The 22,278-nt window shown below is 44.8% G+C and overlaps 1 protein-coding gene across 1 annotated transcript in view; it reads left to right on the top strand.

The window, feature by feature from the left end:
- The window catches only part of csmd2 (CUB and Sushi multiple domains 2), a 778,395-nt gene that overhangs the window by 412,516 nt on the left and 343,601 nt on the right, over positions 1–22,278 (top strand). The window contains exons 26-28 of the mRNA XM_070898713.1: positions 599–715; positions 1,172–1,285; positions 20,249–20,344. Coding sequence (XP_070754814.1) covers positions 599–715; positions 1,172–1,285; positions 20,249–20,344 — 327 coding nt within the window. The remainder of the gene's footprint in view (positions 1–598; positions 716–1,171; positions 1,286–20,248; positions 20,345–22,278) is intronic.

The raw sequence follows: 22,278 nt of genomic DNA, 5'->3' as shown, positions 1-22,278 counted from the left end.
CAGTAGTCTATCCTCTGGTGTTAGAGTGAAAACTTTCTCCATATACCTTCTGACACACACCATGTGACGAGCACTTGCAAATCAGTGGGGAGGAGGTGGAGAACAAGGGAGTGAATTTACCGTGAAGCCTTTTCATAAAGTTTTGGGGGTGGTTGCCCATACTTGCATGAGACCTTTCAAAAGTTTGCCAAGCCAACAGGGAAGCTTGCAGGACTAAGTGTCACACTGCCACATCGCGGTCGAGTTGTCGACAAAAGGGTTTTGTTTAAAAAATGTTTGGTTTGAAATTAATATATGTGATAATGTCGGAAAGAATAGTGGACAAAGTTTCTGGATCTGAGAAACGTTGGCAGTGTCCTGCAGGAACGGTCGCCTAGGAAACATCACGAGTTCCTTGATGTGTGAATGAAAGGCAACGAGTGGATGTAATGAATGCTCATAGAATTCTGGTTCAATTTAAATCAGTTATAAAGTACTGAGATTAGGAATTATTAAATTTGTGATGTGCTGCCAGTCGAAGAGAACTCCACTGTCCTACATTGGACAGGATGATTGTTGCTATTCATTTCTGTAAACTAAATTCTGCTTTATTTTCCAGCACCATGTGGAGGCCAATGCATTGGATCAGAAGGTGTTATTTTGTCTCCAAACTACCCGAAGAACTACACCGGCGGACAGACTTGTTTATATTCCATTATTGTATCCAAGGACTATGGTATGGAGCTCTGTCTCATTGAAACAACAGTACCAGAGTCAGTTGATACCTGATCCTGTATCTTAGAATACATTTCCATTGCATGAGTGCCACTCTATCTTGTTATAAAGACATGCTCAGAGGGTGCATTTTCAAAGTAGTATGCCTGTTCTTGACTGTGACTAAGCAATAATTTCCCTTTTCCCTCTCATTTATTAATTGTTAAATTAACTTCCTTAAACAGATCTGGAAGTCGCAAGAACATTGTTAAGGACTATTTATAGAATTCATTAATATATATTTTTCTGTTTGTATTTTATTGATGGGTCTACTTCTAAATCAGTCTGATTATAAAATAATGTCGAGGGGCTTGAAACTGTCACTGGGAATAAAACAGAACTATGCTAATTAATGCTTGAATTTTAAATTATTAAGCTGTCTTTGATTAATGAATGTATTATTTTCCCCCCCATACAGTGGTATTTGGCCAGTTTACATATTTTCAAACAGCACTTAATGATGTGGTGGAAGTGCACGATGGGCCAACCCAACATTCGCGGCTCCTCAGCTCACTCTCCGGCTCCCACACAGGTACCTCCAAATATCTGGGCACAAACCCACATGTATAAACAAAATGTTTCTCACAGATCGATTGAAACCTGTCCTCTATTCCACTAATTCAAGTGTTTGACGTGGAAAATGACAGGCAGTGTGTTACAAATCTGTAACATGCCCTGTGGAATGAAATATCTTACCACTGCAGTTTCAAAGGTGCAGTGTGAGTGTTGGTACAATATCAGTGCGGTGTGCGAGACTGGTGCAATATCAGCGCAAAGGAACATAGGAAGAAATAGGAACAGGAGTAGGCCATACGGCCTCTCAAGCCTGGGTTACGGGGACAGAACGGGGTAATGGGATTGACACAGGGCTATGGCGAGAGCACTGGGCAGCGGGATTAGTTTGGAGTTTGATACACTGCTATAGGGAGAGTGCGGGGTTCAATAAGATCATGGCTTATCATCGACTTCAACTCCTCTTTCCCGCTCGATCTCCATATCCCTCGATTCCTCTAGACTCTAAAAATCTTCGTATCTCAGCCTTGAATATATTCAGAGACTCAGCATCCACAGTCCTCTGGGGAAGAGAATTCCAAAGATTCACAACCCTCTAATTGAAGAAATTCCTCCTTTTCTCGGTGTTAAATGGCCTACCCCTTATCCTGAGACTGTGCCCCCAGGGGAAAAAACTCCTCCGTATCTACCCTGTCAATCCCCTTCAGAATCTTGTATCTCTCATCATAGGACAGCCCTCTCATCCCAGGAATCAATCTAGTGAGCCTTTGTTGCACTGCCTTCAAGGCAAGTATACCCTTCCTTAGATAAGGAGACCAAAACAGGTGTGGTCTCACCAAGTCCCTGTACTATTGGAACAAGACTTCCTGGGGCCGAAATTGAGCCCCGCTCCAAACGGGGGTGCACCACTCGGATTTGAAAGTTTTTCTCTAACCCAGTCCATTGGGCGGAAATACCGGAGAAACCCAGGACTCTGATTTTTTTTTTTGCCTCGGTGTGGTGTTGCAGTCAGGTGCGGGGCAGAAGTGTCCTCGCAGCAGGTCTGCCGCCCCGACCAGTCATCAGCGCCGCGCTGATGACGTCATAACAGCTCTTCCCTTCAGTTAAGGGGGAGAGCCACTGCGAGCCACTGGGCTACCAAGGGAGGGTTTCGGCCAGGCCAGACGCCTGGCATCCAAGAGGGATCGCCAGGCTGCCTGTTGGTGGACCGGCCGAACCCGGGGGCTTAATTGTCGGGCCGGCCTGTCAGTCGAGCGAAAAGAAAATGAACATGGCGGCCGCAGCAGTGCCACTCCCCTTCAAGGGTGGCTGGGCCACTATGCTGCAGAGAGTGTACCAACAGCAAAAGCTGTCGGGAGCACCGATCTGTGGCGGGGCTGCTCCTACGGTGCAATATCGAATCAGGGACAATTTCGCGGGGGGGGGTCCCCGCCAGTCGGAAAGGGGTCAGCACGTGCACGCCACGGCGGAAAAATGGGCGGATCCCGGTTACCGCTCCAAACCTGAGGTAGGGAATTTACAAAATGCTGGACCCTCCGTGGAGAGTCGGCGGCCATTCTGCGGGAGGGGTGATTTCAGCTCCCCTTACTCTTGTACTCCAACCCCCATGCAGTAAAGGACAACATGCCATTTGCCTTCCTTATTGCTTGCTGTGCCTGCATGTTAGCTTTCTGTGTTTCTTGCACGAGGACACCCAAATCTCTCTGAACACCAACATTTAAAAGTTTCTCACCATTTAAGAAATATTCTGTTTTTCTATTCTTCCGACCAAAGTAAATAACCGCACATTTCTACACATTATATTCCATCTGCCAGCTTACTACCCACTCACTTAGTCTATCTATATCCCTTTGCAGATACTTTGTGTTTTCCTCACAGCTCACCTAGCTTTGTATTGTCAGCAAACTTGGATACATTACACTCGGTCCTTTCATCTAGGTCATTAATATAGATTGTAATTAGCTGAGGCCCCAGCACTGATCCTTGTGGCACACCACTAGTTACAGCCTGCCAGCCTGAAATAGGCCCATTTATCCCTACTCTCTGGTTTTTGTCTGTTAACCAACCCTCTATCCATGCTAATACATTATCTCCAATGCCATGAGCCCCTATCTTGTGTAGTTACCTTTGAGATGGCACCTTATCGAATGCCTTTTGGATATCCAAATATAATATATCCACCGGTTTCCCCTTTATCTACCCTGCTAGTTACGTCCTCAAACAACTCTAATAAATTTTTCAAACACAATTTTCTTTTCAGAAAACCATGTTGGCTTCCTTAACAATGGCTTCAGCATTTTCCTGATGACTGATGTCAGTCTAACTGCCCTGTTCCGTGTTTTCTCTCTCACTTTCTTGAATAGCAGTGTGATATTTGCTACCTTCCAATCTGCTGAGACCATTCTAGAATCTAGGGAATTTTGAAAAATCAAAACCAATGCCTCTGCTATCTCTGCAGCCACCTCTTTTAGAACAGTAGGATGTAGGCTGTCAGGTCGAGGGGATTTGTCGGTTTTTAGTCCCATTCATTTCTCTAGTACTTTTTATGTACTTATATTAATTACCTTAAGTTCCTCATGCTCATTAGACCTTGGGTCCCCACCATTTTAGGTATGCTTTTTGCGTCTTCTATGGTGAAGACAGCTACAAAATATTTGTTTAACTTTTCTGCTATTTCCATATTCCTCACAATAATTTCTCCTGCCTCAGCCTCTGAGGGACCAATGTTTACTTTTGCTACTCTTTTCCTTTTTACATATTTGTAGAAACTCTTGCAAGTTGTTTTGATATTTCTTGCTAGTCTTTTCTCATAGTCTATTTTTTCCCTTTTATTGGTCATCCATTGCTGGTTTCTAAAACTCTCCCAATCCTCAGGTTTACTACGATTCTTCACAACATTATAAGCTTCTTTAAATATAATGCTATCCTTAACTTCTTTAGTTAGCCCCAGATGGATCATTTTTCCTGTGTAGTTTTTGTTTCTCAATGGAATATATTTTTGTTGAGAATTATGAAATATTTCTTTAAATGTTAGCCGCTGCTTATCGACTGCCATACCTTTGAATCTATTTTTCCAATCAACTTTAGCCAACTCGCCCCTCATACCTACGTAATTGGCTTTATTTAAGTTTAAGACTCTAGTTTCGGACTTGTGCACGTCACTCAAATATAATATGAAATTCTATCGTATTATGATCACTCTGCCCTCGAAGATCCTTTGCTATGATTAACCCCGTCTCATTACACAGCACAAGATCTGAAATAGCCTGTTCCCTGGTTGGTTCAATGACGTCTTGTTCTAGGAAACTGTCCCAGTGCAATGTGAGTGTTGGTGCAATATCAGTGCAGTGTGAGTGTTGGTGTAATATCAGTGCAGCGTAAGTGTTGGTGTAATATCAGTGCAGTGTAAGTGTTGGTGTAATATCAGTGCAGTGTGAGTGACTGGATCAATATCAGTGTAGTGTGAGTGATTGGATCAATGGGCTCAATTTTCCCCAGTATTTGCGCTGTTTTTTTTGGAGTAGGCTGCTTTTTCTGGCCTAACTTAAAAATCCTCAGTTTCCCAATTAATTTGCACTAGTGTAACTCAGTTAGTTACGTATTTTTTAAGGTCATTTTTTTTTTCTCAAAAGGGGGCGTTACCAGCCACCTACTCCAATTCTGGCCATTCAGGCAACTTTGGCCAGTTAATAGTTACTCCATTTCTACTTAGGCCAGTGTATGTGGCCTCTCGAGAAAACCCTTGCGGACAGTTAAAGAAATCGGCGCAGGTAAGGAAATCGCCGCAGGTAAGTACAGCAGATGCCCGGACAGCAGCAGCAGAAAAGGTAAGTGAGAGGGGGAGAGAGAGGTGGGGGTGGAAGAGAGAGGTGGGGGGATGCCTTTCGGGTGTAGTTAGTTGCAGAGACCGGGAAGCAGGAAACCACTCGGCCTGGGCTAGGGGCGGGGGAGCGCACCGGTAAGCCCTTCAGCCAGATACAGAGAGAGAGCGAGATCGGAGAATCAAACCGGTGGGGACTGAGAATGGGACTGGATCGGCAAGCCCTTCCAGCAGAGTTGGAGGTAAGTTGCTATTATGTGTTTTTCAATTCTTTTAATGTGTTGGGGGCTGGCTGTATGCATCACTTTGCAGCCTCAGCTCACATTGTGTCCCTGGTTACCATGGCAGTCCGATCTTTTTGACGCAGATCAAGGCTCCACCCCCAAAACTAAAGGTCGTGTTACGTCACGCCAAAATGAAGACATCCAATGGGGACACTTTAGAATTTTTTTTTGGCGTACTTGGGCCCCAAAAAAATCGTGCGTAACTCTTCAAATACTCCAAAAAAATGCTTTGGGGAAAATTGAGCCCAAAATCAGTGCAGTATGAGTGACTGGATCAATATCAGTGTAGTGTGTGACTCGATCAATATCAGTGCAGTGTGAGTGACTCGATCAATATCAGTGCAGTGTGAGTGACTCGATCAATATCAGTGCAATGTGAGTGACTGGTGCAGTATCCCTGCAATGCGAATAATTCGATTATAGTATCATGGCAATATGTGTCACATGGTACAGACTCACTGTAGCATGGGTGATGTTCCTATATCATAAAGTGAGAGAAATGGCCCAGTAAATTTCACCACTATTTTCTGTATAACAATCAGTAAATTAGTTCAGTTTATTTTAGGTATATATTTACCGTTATCATGACAGTAAAGTATTAAATAAGATTGAGATGTAGGTTGAAGATCTAGTTGATATGCACTCTTGTGGTTGCTGATACAATATATCCCTGTGAGTAACTATTAACATACAATGTAAAATGAGTGCTATCAAGTACATAAAACTATTAAATAAGATCATAAATAGTAAATTCAAAGCTGGAACCATTGATACAGTTATGAGAACACTGAGACTGTACTATTAAACACACTCACTGGCAATTATCACTTCTAATAGTTTGTGTATTTTCCAAGAGAGCTGTGGAGTCTCAATATATTTAAGGAGGAGACAAACAGATTTTTGAATGATAGTGGAGTCAAAGGTTATGGGGAGTGAGCAGGAAAGCGGAGTTGAGTCCAAGATCAGATCAGCAATTAGCTTATTGAATGGGTGGATCAGGCTCGAGGGGCCAAAAGGCCTATTCCTGCTCCTATTTCGTATTATGTTCTTATAATAGTGCAACTGAAATAACTTCAGAACAATCTGTGTGCCTTGTCTCTGTTCCTCCAAAGGCACATTCGGGGTAAAATTCAGGAATGCCCCATTTGGAGACGGTAACTCTCGCTAGGTGGGACTTCCTGTGCCCGGCGCAGAAGTCCTGTCCCACGACCTAAATTGGGGTCACCGCCCCTGAGAGAAAGTGGAGCTTAATGTCCGGCACTCCACTTCCTCTTGGGGCGTGCTTGGAGGAGCTAAGCGTACGCAATGCGGAGCGCTAAGTGGCCTCTCTGCCAGTGCTGACGCGTTCCACAGGTCCTGTAGAGAAGGAACTGATGGTTTGAGAGGGTGCCAGTGGTGTACATGCAGTTACTGGCATCAGCTTTGAGGAAGAAAGGTGTTGCATGAGAGAGTGCTCTGGACTGAATTTGATACCTGGCCGACTGCAGAATCAGAGTACACAAACCTCGTGAGATATTTTTCTCAAAACGCTGCCGATGATGAACGTTCATGGCCATATGGCAGCTGAATTCTCAACCTGACCACACTGCACACACTGCGGGCTTGTACAAGCCTCTCCCGACATTGAACTTCTGTAGCCAAAATTGTGTTGTGACCTTTCAACAACTACCTGTAAGCAAATCTTGCTGAAGTGCAGTAATTCCAGATCCAGATCCAGCACAAAAAGGGAGTACACTGATAACATGGACAGACATACAATATCATTGGCACATTAGGAAACACATTGGAAGGCAGTTACTGGAAGAAATTGGAAATGGTTCGAACAACATGGGCATTCCAAAAGGAACTGATGTTATTGGTTCCATCAGGATATGCAATGCTTCTAAAGTTCACAAATCTGAGAATCAAACCCTAACTCCTTTGTGAGCGAATATTTTGATAAGTGATTTTCTTTTAAGTCATGGCAGGAGAGCTCGGACACGTGTTATGCTCCTCCTGTACGATGTGGGAAATCAGGGACACCTCCGGTGTCCCTGATGACTACGTGTGCGGGAAGTGAATCCACCTCCAGCTCCTGACGATCCGCGTTGTGGAATTGGAGCTGCGGGTGGATTCACTCTGGAGCATCCACGATGTTGAGAATGACGTGAATAGCACGTTTAGCGAGTTGGTCTTACCGCAGGTAAAGGGTACACAGCCAGATAGGGAATGGAAGACCAACAGGAAGAGCAGTGCAAGGAAGGTAGTGCAGGGGTCCCCTGCAGTCATCCCCCTGCAAAACAGATACACCACTTTGGGTACTGTTGAGGGGGATGACTCATCAGGGGAGAGCAGCAGCAGCCAAGTTCATGGCACCGTGGCTGGCTCTGCTGCACAGGAGGGCAGGAAAAAGAGTGGGAGAGCGATAGTGATAGGGGATTCAATTGTCAGGGGAATAGATAGACGTTTCTGCGGCCACAACCGAGACTCTAGGATGGTATGTTGCCTCCCTGGTGCAAGGGTCAAGGATGTCTCGGAGCGGGTGCAGGACATTCTGAAAAGGGAGGGTAAACAGCCAGTTGTCGTGGTGCATATAGGTACCAACGATATAGGTAAAAAACGGGATGAGGTCCTACGAGAAGAATTTAAGGAGCTAGGAGCTAAATTAAAAAGTAGGACCTCAAAAGTAGCAATCTCGGGATTGCTACCAGTGCCACATGCTAGTCAGAGTAGGAATCGCAGGATAGCTCAGATGAATACGTGGCTTGAGCAGTGGTGCAGCAAGGAGGGATTCAAATTCCTGGGGCATTGGAACCGGTTCTGGGGGAGGTGGGACCAGTACAAACCGGACGGTCTGTATCTAGGCAGGACCGGAACCAATGTCCTAGGGGGAGTGTTTGCTAGTCCTGATGGGGAGGAGTTAAACTAATATGGCAGGGGGATGGGAACCAATGCAGGGAGACAGAGGGAAACAAAATGGAGACAGAAGCAAAAGACAGAAAGGAGATGAGTAAAAGTGGAGGGCAGAGAAACCCAAGGCAAAAAACAAAAAGGGCCACTGTACAGCAAAATTCTAAAGGGTCAAAGTTTAATAAAAAGGCAAGCCTGAAAGCTCGGTGCCTCAATGCGAGGAGTATTCGGAACCCTGGAGAGGGCTCTGAGCTAGTTAGAGTGGGTGAGAGCTCAAATGAACAGGACCCCAAGAAAGAATGCAAAAGGCAGGAGGCAACAGAGCAGAGTAGCACTGGGGTAAGTGTAAACCACAAGGTGATAGGAAGGGACAATATGTATGAATACAAAGGGGCTGCAGGAGGGGTCAAAACTAAAAATCATGGTTTAAAAACTGGTATTAAAACACTCTACCTAAACGCACGCAGCATTCGAAATAAAGTAAATGAGTTGACGGCACAAATCATTACAAATGGGTATGATTTGGTGGCCATTACAGAAACGTGGTTGCAGGGTGGCCAAGACTGGGAATTAAACATACAGTGGTATCTGACAATTTGGAAGGATAGACAAGAAGGGAAAGGAGGTGGGGTAGCTCTGTTAATAAAGGATGATATCAGGGTAGTTGTGAGAGATGATATTGGCTCTAATGAACAAAATGTTGAATCATTGTGGGTAGAGATTAGAGATAGTAAGGGGAAAAAGTCACTGGTGGGCGTAGTTTATAGGCCCCCAAATAATAACTTCACGGTGGGGCGGACAATAATCAAGGGAATAATGGAGGCATGTGAAAAAGGAACGACAGTAATCATGGGGGATTTTAACCTACATATCGATTGGTCAAATCAAATCGCACGGGGTAGCCTTGAGGAGGAATTCATAGTATGCATACGGGATTGTTTGTTACAGAACAGTATGTTACAGAACCTACAAGGGAGCAAGCTATCTTAGATCAGGTCCTGTGTAATGAGTCAGGAATAATAAATGATCTCCGAGTAAAAGATCCTCTCGGAATGAGTGATCACAGTATGGTTGAATTTATAATACAGATTGAGGGTGAGGAAGTAGTGTCTCAAACGAGCGTATTATGCTTAAACAAAGGGGACTATAGTGGGATGAGGGCAGAATTGGCTAAAGTAGACTGGGAACACAGACTAAACGGTGGCACAATTGAGGAACAGTGGAGGACTTTTCAGGAACTCTTTCATAGTGCTCAACAAAAATATATTCCAGTGAAGAAGAAGGACGGTAAGAGAAGGGATAACCAGCCGTGGATAACCAAGGAAATAAAGGAGAGTATCAAAGTAAAAACCAATGCTTATAAGGTGGCCAAGGTTAGTGGGAAACTAGAAGATTGGGAAAATTTTAAACGACAGCAAAGAATGACTAAGAAAGCAATAAAGAAAGGAAAGATAGATTACAAAAGTAAACTTGTGCAAAACATAAAAACAGACAGTAAAAGCTTTTACCGATATATAAAACGGAAAAGAGTGACTAAAGTAAATGTTGGTCCCTTAGAAGATGAGAAGGGGGATTTAATAATGGGAAATGTAGAAATGGCTGAGACCTTAAACAATTATTTTGCTTCGGTCTTCACAGTGGAAGACACAAAAACTATGCCAAAAATTGCTGGTCACTGGAATGTGGGAAGGGAGGACCTTGAGACAATCACTATCACGAGGCGGGTAGTGCTGGACAGGCTAATGGGACTCAAGGTAGACAAGTCCCCGGTCCTGATGAAATGCATCCCAGGATATTAAAAGAGATGGCGGAAGTTATAGCAGATGCATTCGTTATAATCTACCAAAATTCTCTGGACTCTGGGGAGGTACCAGCGGATTGGAAAGCAGCTAATGTAACGCCTCTGTTTAAAAAAGGGGGCAGACAAAAGGCAGGTAACTATAGGCCAGTTAGTTTAACATCTGTAGTGAGGAAAATGCTTGAAGCTATCATTAAGGAAGAAATAGCGGGACATCTAGATAGGAATAGTGCAATCAAGCAGACGCAACATGGATTCATGAAGGGGAAATCATGTTTAACTAATTTACTGGAATTCTTTGAGGATATAACGAGCATGGTGGATAGAGGTGTACCGATAGATGTGGTGTATTTAGATTAACAAAAGGCATTCGATAAGGTGCCACACAAAAGGTTAATGTAGAAGATAAAGGTACGCGGAGTCAGAGGAAATGTATTAACACGGATAGAGAATTGGCTGGCTAACAGAAAGCAGAGAGTCGGGATAAATGGGTCCTTTTCGGGTTGGAAATCGGTGGTTAGTGGTGTGCCACAGGGATCGGTGCTGGGACCACAACAGTTTACAATATACATAGATGACCTGGAAGAGGGGACAGAGTGTAGTGTGACAAAATTTGCAGATGACACAAAGATTAGTGGGAAAGCGGGTTGTGTAGAGGACACAGAGAGACTGCAAAGAGATTTAGATAGGTTAAGCGAATGGGCTAAGGTTTGGCAGATGGAATACAATGTTGGAAAATGTGAAGGTCATCCACCTTGGAAAAAAAAACAGTAAAAGGGAATATTATTTGAATGGGGAGAAATTACAACATGCTGCGGTGCAGAGGGACCTGGCGGTCCTTGTGCATGAATCCCAAAAAGTTAGTTTGCAGGTGCAGCAGGTAATCAGGAAGGCGAATGGAATGTTGGCCTTCATTGCGAGAGGGATTGAGTACAAAAGCATGGAGGTCCTGCTGCAACTGTACAGGGTATTGGTGAGGCCGCACCTGGAGTACTGCATGCAGTTTTGATCACCTTACTTAAGGAAGGATATACTAGCCTTGGAGGGGTTACAGAGACGATTCACTAGGCTGATTCCGGAGATGAGGGGGTTACCTTATGATGATAGATTGAGTAGACTGGGTCTTTACTCGTTGGAGTTCAGAAGGATGAGGAGTGATCTTATTGAAACATTTAAAATCATGAAAGGGATAGACAAGATCGAGGCAGAGAGGTTGTTTCCACTGGTCGGGGAGACTAGAACTAGGGGGCACAGCCTCAAAATACGGGGGAGCCAATTTAAAACCGAGTTGAGAAGGAATTTCTTCTCCCAGAGGGTTGTGAATCTGTGGAATTCTCTGCCCAAGGAAGCAGTTGAGGCTAGCTCATTGAATATATTCAAATCACAAATAGATAGATTTTTAACCAATAAGGGAATTAAGGGCTATGGGGAGCGGGCGGGTAAGTGGGGCTGAGTCCACGGCCAGATCAGCCATGATCTTTTTGAATGGCGGAGCAGGCTCGAGGGGCTAGGTGGCCTACTCCTGTTTCTAATTCTTATGTTCTTATGTTCTAACTGTGTGTTTTAAATTCCTGAAGCTGACCTACCTTCACATTCTCAGTCTGCACTGTGAACAGTCACGGCATGCAGAGCAGCATGCTCTTGCTGCAGCCCCAGTTAATCGTGATCTTGTTTCCTGTTTATTGCGTATCGTCTGTTTTTGTTGCTAACTGAATCATTGCTCCTCTTAGTCAAACTCAACCCTTCTAACACCTTAACCTGACACAAGGGAGTTTCAGCTTTAATCTGAAACTGGAGATTTAATCATGTCTACTTAAGATTTGAATATTTAATCAAATAATCATATACAGATACTGCCAGATAGAGGATTCACACTGACCTTTACAAAGTGCTTGGGTGAGTCATACACAGTTATGTTGAACTTGGGTTTAAAATTGATAATATTGGTGAACATTTTTTTATTGTTCACCCTTCCACTGCCTCCAAATTGTCAGACTGATTGACCGACATCCAATACTGGATGCGCAGAAATTTCCTTCCAACTATTGAAAAGAACGAAGTGATTGGGGCTGAAATTACTCCCTCCAATAAGGCCTCTGGCCGCCTGAAAGTGACGGCCACGGTGCGACGCGTAATGGCCGCCGGCTCTCTGCTGAAGGGCCGTCATTTTGGAAACTGCCCTCCTTTACTTTTGGAACGGTGTAGGGAATCGCTCCGCCCATCTTCCCACCATGGCGTGCAAGCGCCGACCCCTTACTGACCGGCGGGGACCCCCTCGTAAAATTGCCCCTTTTCCGGTATTGCCCCGCGGGAGTGGCCCCACTACCAATCGGTGCCCGTGACAGCTATTGCTGTCGGTACACTTTATGTGGCATGGCAGCACGGCCGCCCTTAAAGGGGCATTGCTGCAGCCGCCAGATTTTTTTTTTTGTCGGCCAACTATCAGATCGGGCCGACAATTATGCCCGCAGGTTCGGTCGGGCCGCCAACAGGCAGCCTGACACCCCTTCTTGGGTGCCAGGCGGCTGACATGGCTGAAACCCTCCTTGGTGGTCCAGTGTTTGCCACTAAAGTGGCTGCAGAGTTCGCAGTGGCCCTCCCCTTTAACTGAAGGAGAGGGACATTGTGACGCGTTAGCGCGATAACATCATCAGCGCAGTGCTGATGACTGACAGCTTCGGATATTCCACCCCGCCCCTCCTTCTGCCCCGCTAGTGACAGCCACTCCGCCCCATCCCCACATCCGCTCCCTCGATGAGGCCACTACCGCGCCACTCGATAATAAATCCCGAACTGCCGAATTTTGACAGTTAGGCCGCCCCAGTGTAATGGGGTGGCCAGAACAAATCGAAAATGGTAGGTGTGTCTTGTTTCGGATGGTGGGCAATTTCGGCCCCATTGCCATGGTTTTTTCTCATGGATTGATTTTCCATGGGTTGATCAAAGTGCTGCCATCTGCTGAAATGAATGGAGTGGTGCCGGCTTTTGATGGTCCATAGACTGACTTGATGGCGCTTAAGAACATCTTTGTATTGTGAGTTTCAGCATAATATTCCACTTCCTCTGCTTTCGTCTGCCACCATTTGTCTTGCATCTGGCGAAGATCTCTCTGTGCTTTGCTCTGCATGTATCTGTAGCAGTCCCTCTTGGAAATTGAGGAAGGGTCATTTTGCCATTTTAGATATGCTTTTTTCTTTTCATCCAGCGTCTTGCAGATTTCAACGTTGTTTTCATCGAACCAGTCTTGATGTACCTTCTTTTTAAGTCCAAGAGTTGTCTTTGCTGAGTCTGTCACCATCTGTTTGAGCTTTGTCCACTTCTGTGTGGTGTTGCCAGTGAGCGGTCCGTGAGACATCAGCCTGTTATCGAGGTCATCCTGGAACTGCTCACGGTAGCACTGATGTTTCAGCCTAGCTGTGTTGAAGGCACTTCTGCTCGGTTTTGGATGCTTGCGCTGAAGTGGAGCAATGTGCAGCTGGAGGGTGGATCTGACCAGACGGTGATCTGTCCAGCATTCTGCTCCCCGCATGGCTCTTGTGATCTTCCTCCCAGCATGGACGAAGTAAAGAAAACCATCAACCAGATGAGTACAGGAAAGGATGGAATCCCTGCCAAAATCTACAAGGCAGTAGGCCCAGCAACTCTCGAGGCCTTTCATGACATAATAACCAGTATTTGGGAAGAGGAAGTCATGCCACAAGACTTTTGTGATGCTATGATAGTTTCCCTCTACAAGAACAAGAGCAACAAAGCAGACTGTGGCAATTACAGAGGAATATCGCTTCTGTCCATTGCTGGGAAGATCATCGCCGGCATAGTGCTGAACCGACTCATAGCTAGTGTCTCAGAAGCAAATCTTCCAGAAACACAATGTGGCTTTCGATCTGGTCGGAGCACAGTGGACATGATCTTTGCACTCAGACAAGTGCAGGAGAAGTGCATTGAGCAGAATATGGACCTGTACGCCATATTTATTGACCTCACTAAGGCCTTTGATACTGTCAACAGAGCAGCGCTGTGACCAATCTTGACGAAACTTGGGTGTCCAAGGAAGTTTGTCCACATCATCGAGCTGTTTCATGTCAACATCACAGGTGAAGTGCTCTCAGACGGCACAACCACGGCCCCATTTGCCATCTCAAATGGAGTAAAACAAAGTTGTGTACTCGCTCCAGTTCTGTTCAACTACCTGCATCTTGAACTATGCCATAAAAGACATGGGTTACAATGACAGTTGAATACATGACACCTCCCATCTTCCACCCTCCATAAACTTGAGCTCATCTAAAACTCTGCTGCCCATATACTAACTCACACCAAGTCCCGTTCACCTGTGCTCGCTGACCTACATTGGCTCCCAGTCGAGCAACGCCTCAGTTTTATATTCTAAGCCTTGTTTTCAAATCTTTCCATGGCTTCGCCCCTCCGTATCTCCCTACCTAACCTCCTCCAGCCTTACAACCCACTGAAATCGCTGCACTCCTTCAATTTTGGCCTCTTGCGCATTCCCTATTTTAATCGCTCCACCATTGGCGACAATGCTTTCAGCTGCCTATACCCTAAACTCTGGAATTACCTCCCTAAATCTCCACCTCAAACCTCTCCGCCTCTCTACCTCTCTCTCTTTAAGGCACTCCCTGAAACCTACCTCTTTGACCAAGCCTTTGATCATTTGTCCTAATATCTCCTTTTGTGGCTTTGTGCCAAACTTTGTTTGATACTGTTCCTGTGAAGCACCTTGGGACATTTTACCATGTTAAAGGTGCTATATAAATGTAAGTTGTTGCTGCTGTCAAGGTGAGAAATATGAGTTCTGGGGAATGGAATACTTTCTCTTTTTTGACATCGAATGTTCCCTTCAGGCACTTCCATCTCGTGTATAGAGAGGCTCAAAGTGAAGCTCAATTAACCCTTCCCCACTAATGTGCTGTAACCCAGCCTCAATACCACACCTCTGCTGCACCAGTCTGAATATTTTTAGTTTATCAACCTACTTTTTCATACAGCCTCAAGAGGTTATGTCACTAATTTATGCTGATTAGTAGATAGTTTTCTGGTGTTCATTGGTAACTGGACTAAAAGCTCCAAAGTTTACTTTATCTTGGGTCAATGGAGCTGTTAAGAGAGAGGAGGCTTTTATTCCAACAATCTACTCCTGAATCAAACTTATCCCAAAGAGAAGACAGTGTGCTTAGTCTACTGTGTTACTCAGTGCCTTATAAATGCTGTATGGTTGAATTCTGACATTTCCTTACTGATCTTTCCAGTTGGCTGGGTGGGCCTATGGTTTAGAAACCCCATCCAGTGCCTTCCTTTGTTGACACTCTAACTCTTGTCAGGACAACCAATCAGGTTGCTCTTCTGCTCAAAGGTCCCAGATGGTGGCCCTTTGGTGGAAGTTCCTGCCCTTGAGTAACCAGTGCCACTGAAATTATGGGTTGCTGCTGAGTGCTGACAGCCAGCAATGGACTTGAGGATTTCCAATCTTCAATTCAATAAAAATCAGTGTACTGAGGTACAGAAAACAAATTCATGATCCGCTCAGCTAGGTTACGTGATGTGTTGGAACCAAATTCAACACAAATACGTCAGTTTCAACCAAATTAGTTCTGCAGACATCTTAGTGAGGCAACCTGGCTCAACTGAATACATCTGTGTGTCACTCTCCACATGAATGCCAGTTAAATGCAAAAAAAGGGGGGACGGGGGTTATGCAACTCTCCACATAAATGCTAGAAAACTAACAAAAACTGACCAACTGCTTCAAAAAAGGCTTACACAACTCCAAAACATCGACTGCTTAAAAACCGTCCTGATTGTAGCTTTATGCCATGTGAAGACCAGGAGCTGGACAGAGTGCAGTGGGACATGAGCTTGCCATAATCTGAGCTGCAGGTATATCCAACATTCCATCACAGAGTGCAGTATACACAAGCACAGTTAGCAGCAGTATTTGGAAGCATCAGTGATTTAGAAATGGCTGAAGAGGGAAGAGGGTGTGTTCCATAACCTCCATCCCCCCTTTCCTCAGAACGTTTTGATTGTGTGATTTTGTGCATTTATTGGCATTTTGGTGCCTAGTAGAATTGTTTGTGTGAAGCTGTATGTGATTTTTTAATTTAACTCACCATCATTCCAATGCCACATGTTAGTTTATTTCCAAACCATAGTAATTCTACAAAGGCAGTGGCCAGAATTGTCAAAATAAAGCCACTTTCACCATGGAACATCTTCCTTTCGTCTCATGTCACAGCTGCAGCTAGCATTGAGGAAAATAGATCTTCTTGTAAGATAACTGCTGGGCATGTCCCAAAAAGTTCTTTTGAAGAATATACGAAGCTGCTCATTTCAAATTTTCTGCCTCAAATTTGTGCACAACTAACTAGTCGATTGATTCTAATTCACTGGGTACAGAAGCATAGTGGTTATGTTACTGGACTAGTAATCCAGAGGCCCGAAGTAATAAACCAGAGACATGAGTTCAAGTCCCACTACGGCAGCTGGGGAATTTAAATTAAGTTAATTCAAAAAATAAATCTGGAATTAAACAGCTAGGGGATGAAATTCTCCTGTTGTGCGCATCCCGTTAATGCTCCGGGGGTGCTAGCGGGCCACAAAAGTGAGGCGCTAGTCAGTTTCCGACATCATCACCGGAGGCGTAGCGGCATGAGGCGCTACTGGCTCCCGTGAAATTGCGCGGGAGTTAGCGGAGGTGCGGATGCAGTCGCGCCATACCCTGCTGGTAGCACCTCATGCCGTTACGCCTCCAGCGATGATGTCGCAAACTGGCTAGCGTCCCATGAGGCCGCCACGGAGATGCCCGCACCAGCCTCACGGGTCACGAACCGGGCCCCACACCCATCGCAAGGCGAAAGTTAAAGGGGAGGTGCACTATACCGCGCGCCGCCATCTTTTTTTTTCAACCACTTACCGCTCTGTGATGCGGCCAGGTAGCACTCACGAGCGCAGAATGTCCGGCGCTGGGGAGGTTACCGCCCCAACCGGGGCAATAGCCAATTTCAACCCCCTAGTATCGGTAATGGTAACCATGAAACTACTGGATTTAGCAATGAAAACCTGGCCGATATGTGACTCCAGATACACAGCAATGTGGGTGACTCTTAACTGCCCTCTGAAATGGCCTCGCAAGCCATTCAGTTACACCAAACCGCTGCGACAAAGTCAGCATTGTGGGAGCTGTGCCAATCGTGCCTCTCCGCTATATTTTAGTGCCTCATTGGGGATTCCATCCACTGCCGTTCCCTTGTTATTCTTGAGCTGACGGATGGCCTTTTGTACCTTGTGCAAGGCTGGGGTTTTGCTGAGATGGTGGCGGATAGCAAGCTGCGGGATGGAGTCGAGGACACTCGAGTCAAAGACAGAGTCTCGGTTGAGGAGATATTCGAAATGCTCCTTCCACGGGTCCTGACTGCCTCGGTGTACTTGATGAGTGTCTCCCCATTCTTGGCCAGCAGTGGGGTGGGGCCTTGGGTGCTTGAGCAGTAGGTGGCCTTGACTGCGATAAAGAATTCTCGCACATCATGGTTGTCGGTCAGCTGCTGAATCTCCTGTGCTTTCTCCACCCAGCATCTATTCTTTAGGTCACGGGTTTTTTGTTGGACCTCGGCCTTAAGCCGTCTGTAATGCTGCTTTGCTGCTCCAGCGTTGGGTTGTTGTTTTAGGTTCAGAAATGCCCTGCGCTTGCGATTTATTAGCTCTTGGATCTCCTGGTCATTCTCATCAAACCAGTCCTGGTGTTACCTGGTTGAGTGATCAAGCGTCTCTTCGCAGGCACTGGTTATGGAGGCCTGGAGGCCTGACAAAGCGCTGTGGGCATTCTGCATCTCGGGGTCATCATGTGTCGTTAGGTTGACAGTGAACCGCTGGCTGTATAGGGCTTTCTTAATTGGGCCCTTGAGTGCCCCGACATTGATTTTTTTTTGCGGCACTGCTTCTGCTGCCGTCGCCGCTTTGGGGCTATATTGATGTTGATGATGGAATGGATTAGACGGTAGTCCATCCAGCAGTCATCAGCTCCTGTTATGGCGCGGGTGATGCGCACGTCCTTGTGATCCCTGGCTCGAATGAGAGTAACTTCTGCACAGAACTGCAGAAGTTCAAGAAGGCAGCTCACCACCACCTTCTCAAGGGCAATTAGATAAAGATAATAAATACTGGCCTTGCCAGCGATGCCCATATCCTGGAAATGAATAAATAAATTAAAAAAATTCTGCCCCTTGCCAGCTAATGTGGTGACAGGCTCCAGCCCCACCTTTCAAATAATCTCGTAGCTTGATGCTGGCGTCAAATCGCATGTGAGAGACTGACGAGCTGATACACGGGTTCATGGCTGGCATGTATACCTCCACCTAGAAATGAGGCATTATTTCTGTTTTCTCAGGCAATTGTCGAAGCACTTGTCGACCATTTTGAAACTTCCGAATCCTTACAGTCATAACATTACTGTCTCGCTAAGGCTTTACTCTGCTTCTGTGCTGGGAGTATCAAATGGTATAAAATGTGGAAAATAGTTTAATTCCATAGCAATAACAGGCTTCATCTCGAAGAATGCAAATTCCCAATATTTTTACAAAAATGGACCTGTCACTCAAATGGTTAATCAATTCTAAAGGAGTGCTCCCATTAGTGTCAAAGGTCAATTACATTGCTGAACAATCTCCAAAATAAAGTGTATAAATTGAAAAGGTCAAGAGAGGTGAAACAATCAGTGGTCCTGTCCCATGGGTAGTCAATGTTAACAGTGTCTGATTTCACAGCAGCAGTGTAACAGGCATCTCTGCTGATTTCATTTTGTCCCTATCATTTTCTCCCTTTGAGTGTCAAAGATGAGGTAGTTTTAACTTTGTTTGGAGATCAAGTAATCAGAGTGAAATGAGTGACTGAAAATGACAACAGATTGGATTTCCAAGCTGCCAGTATTGCTCTCGAGAACAAATTGTCTGCATCAAGCAAGTTAGTGACAGCGAGTGGGAGAAATAAAATGAATGAGAGAGCTGTAAAAGAAAGCTGAAAATGATACACGTCAGAAACCAGCTTTGACTTTTTCATTTTCTGAATTTAATTGCCTTTAAGATCAGTGAAGCCATCATTGCAGGTTATAACAGATGATGGCATACCTTGAGCAAAATGTTATCATTACAGAAATGTTGCACCCTGGAAGATTACTGGAAGGCTTTTACTCAGTCTCAAAAAATGCTGTCCCAACATCAACCAAGGAAGAACAACAGTGAAGGGGTCTATGTCTTCTAAATGCCAAAGTTTGTGCAAGACAATCCTAACCAGCAGTTGGCAAATATAACTTTGAAAAGGCTAATTGAGCCTGCCATTCCCTAATTGTGTGTGAATGTTCGAAATGGAGAGGTGATCTTATTGAAACTTATAAGATAATGAGAGGACTCAACAAAGTGGATGCAAAGAGGATATTTCCATTCATAGGGGAAACCAAAACTAGGGGACATTATCTTAGAATGTGGGGCTGCCCATTTAAAACAGAGATGAGGAGGAATTTCTTCTCTCAGAGTGTTATAAATCTGGAATTCTCTGCCCCAGAGAGCTGTGGAAGCTGGGACATTGAATATATTTAAGGTGGAGATAGACTGATTTTTGAGCGATAAGGGGATAAAGGGTTATGGGGAGCGGGCAGGGAAGTGGAGTTGAGCCCATGATCAGATCAGCCATGATCTTACTGAATGGCGGAGCAGACTCGAGGGGTTAAATGGCCTACTCCTATTCCTATTTCTTATGTTCTTATGAAACTTCCCGTGGGAAACAGAAAAGATGCCAAGTGGGAAATGGCGTGCATTTTGCATGTTTTAAGGTTTGAAGCTGTGTGGCTTGATGGTTTTGGCTGATCCAGTGAATCAGTGTATTGGAAGTAAGGAATTGAATTATTTCTGAGCTTTATTTACTCTGTACTTTATAATAAATCACCATATTTATATATGTGAGAGAAATTTGAGAGGACAGTTGAGAATTAGAGTTTTTTTCTCAGTTGGCCTTTGCCTACTCACTGAGCTAATATTAAAAAGTAGGTTGAAACTGCAGGGAAGCAGAAAGGTATTCAGTCCACTGAATACTGTTTTCTGGTTTGTACCACTTGCTTGTGTTTCAGAAATCACTCCCACTGTGCTGATCTTTGCAGTTTTCAAACTCTTTCCTCTTTTATCACAGGGGAATCCTTGCCGCTCGCTACCTCCAATCAAGTTCTAATGAAGTTCAGCGCCAAGAGTCACGCCACAGCTAAGGGATTTCACTTTGTCTATCAAGGTAGGTTTTGTGACCCACCTACCAAAGCAACTTGTTCAATAATTGAATTTCTTGGTTTAACGTGTGATCCAATCATCTTCATTTCTGAAAATCAGAAAGGTACCTTCACAAGGATCAATAGTTCTGGAAGGTTGTGCAAGACTGCTCGTCATTCGATTCATCAAATTCCATGGCCTTATCATCTAAGATCAATGCAAATTGGGTGTAATATGATTTAACATTATATAATGTGCTGTTTTCATTCCAACATTACCTTTTTTTTCCCATCTCTGGGCATACTGAGTGTCTGAGCACCTCTCCAATTCTGGCCACTGCTTTTCTTTGTGACAAAGTGTGGTGGAAAGCTCAGGTGATGTGCTCTCCATCATCTCATTACCAGTAACATTTAATATGTGTCTGTTTGTGTGTGATATATATATGGGCAAGGTCACATTTATTGATCTGTCCTAGTTGTCCTGAGAAAATGGTAGTGGGCTTTCTCATTGACCTACTGCAGTTCATGTGCTGATGGTGCTCCCATGATGGTGTTAGGTAGGGGAAGTTCAGGATTTTGATCCAGCAACAATGAAGGAATGACGGTATATGTGTATATCAGTGTGTTGTGTGACTTGGCGTGGAACGTGCAGGTTGTGATGTTCACATGATCTTGCTGTTGTCCTTCTTAGTGTGAGAGGGCATGGGATTGGAAGGTGCAGGGGAAGTCAGCTTGGTGAGTTATTGCATAAGATAATACATACTGCAGCCAGAGCGACCCAATAACGGAGAAGGTGGATAGTGAGTTAATTGACAGTGGTGCTGATCAAATCATCGGCTGCATCTTGCATGGTATCCAAATTCTTGAGAATTGTTGTAGTTGTCTCTTTCCAGACGAGGGGACGCTTCCACTTTCTCTTGATGATTTTCACATGTGAATCTTCTCCATTATTCATGTCTGGACGTTGTGTGTTGGCACACATTTGATTGCAAGGACTTTCTCAGCCAGCTCAGATCGTATCCATGCCTGCGTACTTCAAGCACGGGCGACTGGAAAGTGATGAGAGGCAGGAAACAAGGCTGACTTTCCTCTCGCTAAACCAAAATCACTGAGGCCAGTTGAAGGCGACTATCACCATGCGAGTTGCGAACAGCATAGACTGGGGAACAAACCTGGGACTTTTCTGATTATTGAATAAATTTGTTGGATCTCCATTAGAGCAGGGATTCGGGTACTTTACCAAAAAACAACAAAGAATATGTTAGGCCTACATAACTCACATGATTCTGAGCTTTTACATAAGAACATAAGAAATAGGAGCAGGAGTAGGCCATTTGGCCCCTCGAGCCTGCTCCGCCAGTTAATAAGATCACGGCTGATCTGATCATGGACTCAGCTCCACTTCCCTGCCTGTTCCCAGAACCCTTTATTCCCATATCACTCAAAAATCTGTATCTCCACCTTAAATATATTCAATGACCCAGCTTCCACAGCTCTCTGGGGCAGAGAATTCCATAGATTTACAACCCTCTGAGAGAAGAAATTCTTCCTCATCTCAGCTTCAAATGGGCAGCCCCTTATTCTGAGATGATGTCCCCTAGTTTTAGTTTTCCGTATGAGTGGAAATATCTTCTCTGCATCCATCTTGTCGAGCCCCCTCATGATCTTATATGCTTCATAGAAACATAGAAACATAGAAAATAGGTGCAGGAGTAGGCCATTCGACCCTTCGAGCCTGCACCACCATTCAATAAGATCATGGCTGATCATTCACATCAGTACCCCTTTCCTGCTTTCTCTCCATACCCCTTGATCCCTTTAGCCGTAAGGGCCATATCTAACTCCCTCTTAAATATATCCAATCAACAACTCTCTGCGGCAGGGAATTCCACAGGTTAACAACTCTCTGAGTGAAGAAGTTTCTCCTCATCTCAGTCCTTATCCTAAGACTGTGTCCCCT

The sequence above is a fragment of the Pristiophorus japonicus genome, chromosome 14, assembly GCF_044704955.1.
Source record: "Pristiophorus japonicus isolate sPriJap1 chromosome 14, sPriJap1.hap1, whole genome shotgun sequence".
Taxonomy (NCBI): Eukaryota; Metazoa; Chordata; class Chondrichthyes; family Pristiophoridae; genus Pristiophorus; species Pristiophorus japonicus.
Note: the sequence above shows the minus strand (reverse complement) of the source record. Positions and strands in the feature narration are given on the sequence as shown.